At 34.6% G+C, this 12,310-nt stretch overlaps 1 protein-coding gene across 1 annotated transcript in view; it reads right to left on the reverse strand.

Annotated features, from left to right (window-relative positions):
• The window catches only part of Rev3l (REV3 like, DNA directed polymerase zeta catalytic subunit), a 177,904-nt gene that overhangs the window by 1,412 nt on the left and 164,182 nt on the right, over positions 1-12,310 (reverse strand). The window contains exons 27-29 of the mRNA XM_048800354.1: positions 11,314-11,504; positions 10,480-10,726; positions 8,574-8,783 (exon numbers count right to left, since the gene is read on the reverse strand). Coding sequence (XP_048656311.1) covers positions 8,574-8,783; positions 10,480-10,726; positions 11,314-11,504 — 648 coding nt within the window. The remainder of the gene's footprint in view (positions 1-8,573; positions 8,784-10,479; positions 10,727-11,313; positions 11,505-12,310) is intronic.

The raw sequence follows: 12,310 nt of genomic DNA on the forward strand, positions 1-12,310 counted from the left end.
AAAAACATGTAGATTGGCAACATCCAGCAAGATGGCTGACTAGAGGTAGCTGGTGCCCCTTCCCTCTCACAAAGAACAAAAAAACTGTTCAACCAGAGTGTTGGACTGCAAACAGTAGAGTATGGTAGGCATGTGGCAGAGATGCAGAAAAACATGGAGACTCAAGATGGCTTATATAAAGAAGGGAACAAAGAACCTTTCATTTACCACCCCATCTCCCTTATAGGGATCAGTATGGACCTTCCCAACATGGAGAAAAGATAAAAAGGAGGTGCCCACAGTTCCTGCAGGCCTGGAACCTAGTTTAGAGAGCTTCTAGGGAGTTCACACTACTGAAGAAATCCAGTTCACTTAGGCCCTTCTCATCCAAATTGCTGCTGCACAGGGCAGACCCACATGTTTCCAGCTGTGGAAAAATTTGGGTGGCCAGTTCCTGCAGCTCTGTGCACTCCACTTAAGCTAGAGGTATGGTCCTGTCTGCCTCAGGGAAATAGCTGGGTGACTCACACTTGCCCACAGACTACAGAGCCTGGAACCATCACCAAATCTGCCTGGCCTAGGAGAGCTGCATGCCTACACGTGGATCAGACTCAAAAACCCCTACAGCCTAGGCTCCTGAGATACTTTCAGGCATTACTAATACTGATTATGGCTAAGAAAGCTATTAGGAGACTACAAACACCACACCCATCCAGAAGCAAAGTCAACCTAACCTATTGGACTGAGCCTACATCCTAGGGTGCACCTCCAGGAGAAAGTCTTTCACTATTAAACCACTATACAAAACTAGCAGAGTTTCACCAGATATATAAGTATCAAGATAGGGACAAAAGAAGTATGAAAAAGCAAGCTAATAAAACACCTCCAAAAGAACACAACAGTTCTCCACTAATAGACCCCAAAGAACAGCATTAAATCTACAAAATGCCTGAAAAGGAAAAGAAAACTCAGCAGATTGCAAGAGAAAACAGATAATTCAATGAAATTATAAAATCAGTAAATGATGTGAAAGAGATATTTACTAGGGAAAGAGATCATATAAAAGGACCAAACAGAAATAAATCTTGGAGCTGAACTGAAATTAAAAAAAAAATACAATCAAGAGCTTCAAAAACAGACAAGAGCAAGCAGAAGAATTTTTTTAACTTGAAGATGGATCTTATGAAATAAGTCAGTCAGGGGGATGAGGAGGAGTGGGATTGGGAAAGGAGGAGGAGGGAAAAGAGGAGGAAGCCTAGGAAACTTATGGAACACAATTAAGCAAACAAATATTTGCATTTTAAGTACTGCAAGACAAGAGATGGAACAAGGCATTCAAACACTATTTAATAAAGACATAAAAGCTCAAAACTTCCTAAATCTTGGGAGTGTAGAGATCCAGGAAGCTCAAAAGTCCACAAATAGATTTAACCCAAAAGGGTCCTCCCCAAGGAATACTATAGACGAATCATCCAAACTTAGAAACAGAAAATATAAGAGCACCAAAAAGGATCGAGTCACACATCCTGATTAGACTAAGTAGATTTCTCAGTAGGAACTTTACATACCAGAAGAGAATGGGATGGTATGTTCCAAGTCCTGAAAGAAAAAACTTTTCCAACTGAGAATACTAGACCCAGCAAAGCTATCCTTCAGAAATGAAGTCTTTCTCAGACAAATAAAAGCTGAGAGAATTCATTACCACCAGACCAACCTAACAAGAAGTACTTAAGGAAGTCCTACATCTAGAAGTGAAAAGATAGCGTAAATATATAAAAGTATAGAGCTCACTAGTAAAACAGAAAAGAGAGAAAATAATATCTTCAGTAGATAAAACCACCAAAACACAAAGACAATGAGAGGAAGAAAGGAATAAAGAATATACAGATCAACCCAAAAACAATAAATAAAATGATAAAGAGTAAGTTCTTACCTATCAATAATAGCCTTGATTGTAAATGAATCGAATGCTCCAATTAAAAGATATAGACTTACTGGATAAAAAACAAGACTCAACTATATGTTGCCTAAAAGAAATCCACTTCACTGATAAAGATGCACAGACTGAAAGTGAAGGGATGGAAAAAGATAATTCATACCAATGGGAACAAAGAATGAGCCTAAGTAATTTTATTTATCAGATTAAACTATAAAAAGAGGCAATGAAAGTCATTATATAAAGCAATCAAACAGGTATAACAATTACAATATATATGTAACCAATACTGGAGCATACAAAGGCATAGACTCTAATATAATAATAGTTGCAGACTTTAGTACCCAATTTTCATCAATGGACCAAAAAAAGAAAAATTGTACTTATACTATACTATATAGACCAAATGCATCTAACAGACATTTACAGAACATTTCATCCAAGAGCTAAAGAATATATTTATCTCATTGGCACACTGAACATTTTGTCCAGGACTGATCACATGTTAGGCCACAAAGCAAATCTTGACAAATTGAAAAACCAAAATCATATGTATCTTTTCTGATCACAATAGAATAAAACTATAAATCAAGAAGAAGAACTTTAGAAATGCATGGAAATTAAATAACACATTCCTGAAAAACTTATGGGTCAATGAAGAAATCAAAAGTGAAAGTAAAAAGTTTCTTAAAAATAAAAACACAACATATCAAAACTTAAGGCGAGGGGGAAAAAAAAGCTGAAAGCATTTCTTCTAAGATATGGAACAAGACAAGGATGTCCACTTTCACCATTCTTATTCAACATAATACTGTTCATCATAGAGCAATTAGGGAATGAGATAAGGGCATTGGAAATTGGAAAGATGTCCCTTTCGGTAGATGGCATGATCTTAAATACAAACAAATCTAAAGACTCCACGAAAAAACTGTTAGAACTGATAAGTAAATTCAGTAAAGATGCAGGATTAAAAAAAAAATCCACAGCATTTCTACATACCAATAATAAATTTGGAAATCAAGATGGTAATTGTATTCACAATAGCAACAAAAATAAAACCAAAATACAAACACTTCCACTCTTCAATAAATTTAAAGAAGTGAAAGATCTCTATAATAAAAATTATAAAATACTGAAGAAATTAAAAATGACAAAACAAATGAAAAAAAATCTCATATTCATGTGCTGGAATAATTGGTTAAAATGCCCATAACTACCTAAAGCAATCTACATATTCAATGTAATCCCCGCCCCCCCAATATCAATGATATTCTTCACAGAAATTGAAAAAACACTCCTAAAATTCACATAGAACCATGAAAGACCCCAAATAGCTAAAGCAATCCTGAGAAAAAAGAAAAAAACTGGAGGCATCACAATGCTTGAATACAAAGGTAAAGTAACCCAAAAAGCATAGTACGGGCATAAAAACTGACACACAGACCAATGGGACAGAATAGAGAATCCAGAAATAAATCTATGTACTTACAGCCGACTGATTTTCAACAAAGGTGCCAAGAACATACATTGGAGAATTGATAGTCTCTTCAATAAATGGTGCTGGGAAAACTGGATATCCATATGCAGAATGACTCATGTCTCACCATATACAAAAATCACCTCAAAAATGGATCAAAGACCTAAATGTCAGACCTGAAACTAGGAAACTACTAGAAGAAAACACTTCAAAGACATCAGTATGGGCAATTTTTTTTTGGGGGGGATAATACTTCAAAAGCATGGGCAACAAACGCAATAATAGACAAATGTGATTATATCAAACTAAGAAGCTTCTGTACAGCAAAGGAAACACTCAACAGAATGAAGAGACAATCAGTAGAATGGGAGAAAATATTAGCAAACTATCTGACAAGGAATTGAGATCCAGAATACAGAAGGAACTCCAAAACTTAAGAGCAAAACCCACAAATAACCTGATTAAAAGACAGGCAACAGACCTAAATAGACATTTCTCAAATGAAGACATACAAATGGCCAACAGGCATATGAAAAAAAGATTAACATTATTAACCATCAAGGAAATGCAAATCAAAACCACAGTGAAATATTTCTTTCCCCAATTACAATGGCTATTATTAAAAACAAACAAACAAAAAGTAATGAATCCTGGAGAGGAAGCAGAGAAAGGGGAGCTCTCATACACTCTGGGTGGGAATGTAAATTAATATAGCCACAATGGAAAGTAGTATGGAGGTTCCTTAAAAAACTAGAAAATAAAACTGTCTTATGACCCAGCAATTCCATAACTGGGTATATATCCAAAGGACATGAAATCACTACAGCAAAGAGACACCTACTACCATGTTTATTATAGCACTATTTACAATAGCCAAGATATAGAATCAACTGAGGTGCTCATTAACAGATGAATGGAAAAAGAAAATGTATATGTACATGGAATATTATTCAGCCATAAAAAGGAAATCCTGTCATTTGCAGCAATGTGGATGGGATAGGAGAACATCATGTTAAGCAAAATAAAGCAGGCACAGAAAGACAAATACTGCGTATTTTCATTAGCATGGAGAAGCTCAAAATGTTGATTGCATAGAAGCAAAGAGTAGAATAGTGGTCATGAGAGGATAGGAAGGGGAGGGGGACAAAGAGGTTGCATAATAGGTTATCAAATTATAGTTAGAGGAGGAATCAGATCTTTAACACATTAGGGTGATGAACAAGTTATCATGTATCTCAAAGTAGCTAGAGGAGAGGTGTTTGAAAGTTCCCAACATAAAGAAAGGCTGATTTCATCATCACACATTGTATCCATGTGTTGATTACACTGTACTACATAAATATGTACATTATGTATCAATTAAGAAAAAATCCACACAATATACTACCCAAATACCAAAGAATGTTTCTTAAGTGAAGTATAAACACCCCCCAAATTGTACAGACTTGTCCTTTATCCATTTTCTTATTTCAGGAGACACCAATATGAAAAAGTCAAATCATGTGAATTTTAAAGTAGTCTAGACCAGTAGTTGTTAGCCCTGGCTAACAATGAACTTAAAAGAACTTAAAAATATTAACTAATGACTGAGCCTCACTCCATAACAATGAATTAGAATCTCTGGGCAGGGAAACCTAAAAAGCTATACTTTTCTAGGCTTTTTGTCATTCTGATATACAATTTTAAGGAAAAAATATATCATGGTGCAACCTTTTTAAAAAAGAAGCATTATCATGTTTTATATGATGATCAGATTTTATAATATTTAAAGTCTCAAGTTACGTATACTTTTAAAAAGATTATAAAATGTGAAAAATACCAAAAAGGAAAAAGAATACTAGTGGGAACTCTTAAGGGTCAAGAAAATAAAATATATTCAAATAATTAAAAAAAAAAAAAAAAAAAAGGAAACCTAAGCTGGCGGGTGGTATACATCTGTAGTTCTAACTCCTTGGGAGGCTAAGGTAAGAGGATAAATGCCTTGGACTGAGGAGTTTAAGGCCAGCTGGAATACATACCAAGACCCCATTTCAAAAAACAGGGGGATTTAAATAGCAGCAACTCTTTTAGAATGTATTTTAGGAGAGAAAATTTAAATATGCTATAATGAATTCTCTGATATTTATTAAAGGGGTTCTAATTAGAGATGGCTCACAGGGCAATGAATTTTTGTTTCTTGACCCATTATTTTCTAGTTAACTGATGAGCACATTTTTCTGAATATGCTGGTTGGTGTATGTGATATTAAGTTGTTATTGATATAAGCCAACTTCTTAGAAACATGTTTTAGTATGCTCTATGGAGACTGAGTAGGCTATTATTCTAGGAAGCCTTTCACTGTATTAGATCTCTGCCAAAAAACTCAAGTCTATTCCCTCATATAGAATTTCTATACTATAGTTGTATGTACTATGGCTACACTAAGATGCCGGCATAAACTGATAAATATTTAAGAACTTTCTGTGTTTGTCTGATAAATAATCCAGGATAGAATTACTCTACTAAATTTAACTCAAACGTTTAGTTTCAAGACCCTTTACTGGTTGATTTAAATCCTGAGCATTATAGCTTGATTCAGGCTTATACTTAAAACTTTAAATAACACAACCTGGGCATATATGTTTTAGCTCAGAAGAAGGCACACATTTAAAAAAATATTTCCTTTAATTTTTATAGATTCATTCTTTTTGCTATCCTTTGGCCTTATTTTCCCCCTCAAAATCTTTAGATGCTTAATGCATTTATTTTCATGACTATTATTAAAAATGTTTAAAGGTGGTAATTTTTCTGAGATCTACTATAGCTATCTAGAATCTGATAGGTAGTGTTTTCATTATATACCCAGTGACTTCAGTAATTGTACTGACTAGAATCACAAATCTAGTGTTTAACAGGAAGTGTTAAAAGTTTTCAAGTGGAGAAATCATTTTGATTTCTGAGTTTATAATTAATTGCTAGTTTTATAGCATTGTGTTGATAAAAATGCCATTTCTTTCTTTCTTTTTTCCCCCCTTTTTTTGTGGTGCTGGGGATTGAACCCAGGGTCTTGTGCATGTGAGGCAAGCACTCTACCAACTGAGCTATATCCCCAGCTCCCTAAAAAATGCCAGTTCTAATATTTCAACTTTTTGAAGTTTATTTAGTCTTCAAAAAAATTTTAATTGTAGATGTACCTCTCCTTTCCATTTCTTGCCCCCAACCCCTTGTTTAGTCTTTCCTTACAGACTAAGATATAGTCAACTTAAAAATATTCTATAGAAGTGCTGTATAATTTTGAGTTACAGAGTTCCACATATAATCATAAGGATTACCTATGCTGTTGTTTAGATCTTCCATAGTTTTGTTTATTTGTGATCACTTGGTTGGTCTTGAACTGAGAAAGATGTTATCAAAATCTGTTGTTTATGTTTCTGTTTCTTATTACATATTCCATAATTTCTAATTTATGAAAATTTCTACATATTAGTGTGTGAAACTACTGTTTTAAAAAAATACCTAAAGTTTTAATATATGTGAAAGATGACAGCATCATTTCTTTAAACTGTATTTTTATAAGAAACAAGAACTAATAGTGAAAGGTAATTGTATGGTGATTGTCTCTGAGGGCAGAAGATAAAAAGGTCTAGGAAGAGAACACTCAGAATGTGACCTCTGTAGAGGTCTGAAGTTCCTGCTCTGTTAGTGTATCACGCTAGGATCCAACAAGGGAATTTTCTGAGTGGGTTGCTGCTATAGGACAGCAGCCTACAAAATAAAGAGAAGCTAGGAGTACCCAGTGACTTCAGTAATTGTACTGACTAGAATCACAAAACTAATACAAAAATGGTTGAAAGTTGGTTGGTAATAACTGTAGTGATATATTGCTTCTTTAATTAGGCATTAAGCAGAAAATTGTTCATTTGTTCAATAATTATTTTCAGACCACCACCAGGGGTTGGAATCTCACAGTGGCACAGCTAGTTCAACAGTGAGAGAAGGCAGGGCTTCTGTCCCCACTGACTCATTTGCTGTTACTGAAGACAGACACATACATAATTACAGTAAAGCAGAGGAGGTTATGGCAACTACCTACTGTAGGGAAGGCTTCATCTGGTCTAGGTGTTTAAACTGATTCTTCTCTGATGATTAGCAGGGGATAAGAAAAACATTCCTGGCAGAGGGAAAAGGGTGTTTAAAGGCCAGAAGGAAGAGATTAAGATACATCATCAATCTAAAAAAAGTTCAGTATAAAAGAGGGAGAGGGTAGAGTATGACAGGGAAAATGACAAGAACTGGTGACAGAAGTAGCAGGAAAGGTCAGAATGGAGAAAGACTTATAAATAAAGCTAAGGACTTTTAATTTTACCCAGAGAGGGGGCAATGTGGAGAGGTAAGGGGAAAGAGAAACACAGAAACAAGTTTTGTTTGGATTTTATTTTCAAGAGATATTTTTTGTTTATTTCTGTTAGAATCCCCAAATTTGAAATTTTATTAATTCTCATCTTTGCATTTTGTGGCTTACTCCCAGTTCAATCACTCAGCAGTGTAACATGCAAATTACTCAACCTCTCTGTGTCAGTTTTATTCATCTAGAAGAGTGTTTAGAACAATCTCTGGCAGGAAAACTCAGTTATGTTAATTATTTATTTTAATATAAATGTTCTGTCTGGACTCTCCGAATTATAAACTTTCCAAGTTTATTAGTAATTTTCTAAGATTACTGGATTATTATAAGAAAGGCAAGTGTTGATAGAGTAATTGAAACTTTTCTTATTATTGCTTTAATACTATTATGAAAGAAACTGGGTAGATGGCCATTGTAGTTCTAGGCTTTAATAAGCACAATACACTATTCCAAAAAGAACAAAAATAAATTATAAAACAAACTAAATCATTCTTTTAAAATATTTTTTTTTTTTTAGTTGTCAATGGACCTTTATTTTATTTATTTACATGCAGTGCTCAGAACTAAACCCAGTGCATCACACATGCTAGGCAAGTATTCTGCCACTGAGCCAGAATCCCAGCCCAACAAACTAATTCATTTTTAATAGTTTAGTTTAATGATATGAACTAGATTGAGAAGTATATCATTTACTGTTTATTCCAGTTTCATATCTCATACTATAATTCAAGAGTTGATGGTATTTCCCAGAAGAATCAGATTGCTTGGAATTCTGTGTCCAGTGAATAAGGCCATACCTTTACAAGTTGCTCCTGTTGGCGTTCCAGCTCTCGGATTTCTTGGTTGAGGATGACGGCAACGTGCTGAGGCTGGCTCCGACATTTACTACAGATGCCGTGCTGAGTCAGGTCATCGCACACAGGACAATGTAAAGTAGTGAAATATTGTGAAATAGTGCCTTTCCGCCCTTCAGGTTCACTTCGAGAAGAGGTGGTGGCTTTCTGGATCTACAATATCATCAGTTCAGAAATAAGTCTGAGCCAGCTTCACAGCAGACCTGCTATTCTCATGCTAATTACAGATATACTCAGGCATTATTTTATTCACTTATTCATTCAACAAATGCTGAGTAGCTACCACCTGCCAGGTGCTATCCTGGACACTGGGGTTAGAGAAATTAACAAACCCACACTGTCATGGAGCTTACATCTTTTTTCTTTTTTGATACCAGGGATTGAACTCAAGGGCTTTTAACCACTGAGCCACATCCCCAGCCCTTTTTTATACTTTACTTTGAGACAGGGTCTCACTAAGTTGTTTAGGTCCTCGCTGAGTTGCTGAACTTTGAACTTGAGATATTCCTGCCTCAGCCTCCTGAGCCACTGGGTTTATAGGCATGTGCCACTGTACCCAGTAAAGCTTACATCTTCATATCAAATACATTGTTTTTTTCCACTGAGGAAAAAAATTAGTCTCCAGCCACTCAGTTTTTTTGGCTGATATACACAAATGTACAAGATTATAATTATACAGGGCACTGGAGATTATAGAGGACAATGGAAAAGATCCAAATTGAGAGTGGATTCTGTTTCATGCTGCACATGGAAACAAACAAAATGGAAGAGTAAAACAACGTGTTAGGCAGTAGGGTCCAAAGCTGAAGCAAAAGTAAACCTGGAACGTCTCAAATTTAATAAAACACAAGTCACCTAAGAATTCTTTATTTAAAGTTAATACTGGTTTCAGAGGTCTCTTTACAATAAAATAATATCATACCCTTCGCATATTTTCTTGGCATCTTATAAATTACTTTGCATAAATTATCAGATTAGATTCTTACATATGCTATTGATTTCACATTCTTGCTGGTGATAAAATGAAAAACTGTAACAACAATAATAAATCAGTTTCCTGGCTTAGGGCCAGGGGTGTAGTATTATAGATGTCAGTCAGCATAAACTCTCAGAAACACAGATTCAAACCCAGTTTCCTAAGTTGTACTTTCCCTTTCCTTTAAAAGTGTTTACTAAGAAGTAAATATAACTTAAATATCAACTTTTTTTTCATCAGTTTGCCTAAATACTATCTGCCTTCCATAGTCTGAGATGATAGCAAATGATCAAGTAGATCTGAAGTGAATTCTTACCAAGAGATAAAAAAAATACTACTGTCCAGGAAAATGTGTCCCAGATTCTTACAGACTCACTTATCACTCCTTCATGTTTCTATTGAGTTAACTAAGTCAGAAGAATGAAGCAAAGCTCCTTGTGCTGAGATTCCACTCTACATATTTTACTTTAGTGTAATGCTATTTTAACATTTATTTCTTCTGGTTTATTCAGGACTATGTCTAGATACTATATCCTATACATCTTTTAATATCTATTTTGAATTAATTTTTGTTCTTTATTATTAGTTGGTTTGCTCTGCATTATTTTGTGATTAAATGATTACCACTGAAATTCTTGAGTAATAATTTTTGATACTTCTGTAATTTGGGCAACCTGATAGAAGTTAGGAATGTATTTAATGAGAATTTAAAAAATTTTTCTTTTTGGAAACCAGAAAGGTATGGCATCTTTACCAGCTTAGGATCTATCTTAAATATCAACTTTTTTTTTCATCAGCACATAAATAAAATCTTTAGTTCTACTGAAAATGTGAAGTGAAGTAGTTATAGCACGTACTATTTAGTAAACTTACTCTTGGTAATTCATGATACCAGCTGAAGACATCAATACCAATAAGTGAGAAGATTCTTGCCAGGGGTGGAAGGATTTGCTTGGTGATATAGTAAATGGCATTCAGTCTCAGAGTTGGATCCTGTAGGACTTCTGCTGGGCGCCTTACCAGCTGGATAAGTGGTACTCCAGGGGTCCCATAAATAATGACATATGGCACTCGCTCCCCAACTCGAGGCTCAGAGCGCCGGTCATAAGTGAGCATTTTCCTATTCAAATCCAAATAAAATACACACTCAAAGACTGTCATATAAGGTATCTGTCTAGCACATTAAGTTAGAATGAAGCAAGGAAACCAAGAGAAATCTACAAGATGTACTTTTAAATTATGAGTTACTACTTCTTTGAGAACTTTGCTATAGATGTGTAAAACTTATTCTGTACATCATTGCTACCTGGAGAATAATATGATTCTAAGAATAAACTACCATAAACCTAACAATGAAAAATTAAGAGAAAATTTAGCTAAACAATTTGTTTCCAGAATGATTCTATATAAATGCTTTGACAGATCAATATTAAGGACTGCCTAGTGATTTTCACATGGGAAAAACAAATATATTGGATCACAATTTACTGCATTTGGTTTCCTACGGAAAGCCCAGAAGAAAAGTTCTTCAGATCTTACAAAATGTAAGGGAGCATAGGTGAGGCTTCATGCAGTAAGGTGGAGAAACAACTGTCTGTGCCAGTGCCTGTAGCTTAGATGTCTTTTCATTTACTCTATGCCTGTGATGACTTCCTCCAGGAATATACTGGCTAGTACCAGAGGCTGTGATACTGTGTCCATCATTACCTTGTAAGTTCAAGGGCTGGCACACAAGCTCCAGGTTTATAAGAAAAACTTCCTCTGTATTCCTTGGCAAAGATAAAATCTTGTATGCTGGCCTTTCCTTCCAGAAGTTTTATACATTGTCGCTGAACATACTGTTTAATTAGACTAATATCTCTTGTTTCAAATAGCAGCTTCAGGGAACGCTCGAGTATCTTAAAATAAAAGAGATATGCGTGTGAATATACAATATTCCCCAGAATCTTCATCACTGCCGTTATAATTTCATTATAAAACTACTGGGATTACTGCTGATCTACTTAAATAACTTCACAGTGATTGGATAATCAAAATTATCAGAAATTAGAAAATATTTTGGAAACTTTCTATAGCTTGCTATTTCTAAAAACAGAATATAATATAGTTTGAGAAAAATCATGTTGGAATGATATCCAGAAGAAAAACTGGCTATGTGATGAGGATTTAAATTTTTCTTAAATACAGCACTCTAGGCATAAGAAACTGGACATTATCTTATATATAGATTTTTATTTATTACAGATAGGACAAAAAGAAATTTAAATATCACCAAGCAGTCAATTAAGAATCAGCTTTTTCTGTGGATAACAAACAATTATGAAGGGGTCTTAATCAAAATCACTCTAGAACATTTTGGCAATTGAAGGTTGTGCTCTAAATAGGCACATAAGAGCAGAAGAGAAATCTATTCCAACATATACAAAAAAACCATCACAGGGACACAGATATATGAAAAAACAAGGTAACAGGGCATCTCCTGAAGTTCACAGTTAACCAGCAACTGACATCCCAAATATTGAAGTGGATGAAGTGTCAGATAAAAAATCCAGAAAAAAAGAATAACTAAAAATAATCAATGAATTCCAAGAGAACACAGAAAAATAACTGAGTGAACTGAGGAAGTAAGTACGGGATTATGCATGAGAAATTCAAGAAGGATATAGAAATATTCAAAAAGACACAAACAGAAACCTTGAAATTG

The sequence above is a fragment of the Marmota marmota genome, unplaced genomic scaffold, assembly GCF_001458135.2.
Source record: "Marmota marmota marmota unplaced genomic scaffold, marMar, whole genome shotgun sequence".
In the NCBI taxonomy this organism is placed as follows: Eukaryota; Metazoa; Chordata; class Mammalia; order Rodentia; family Sciuridae; genus Marmota; species Marmota marmota.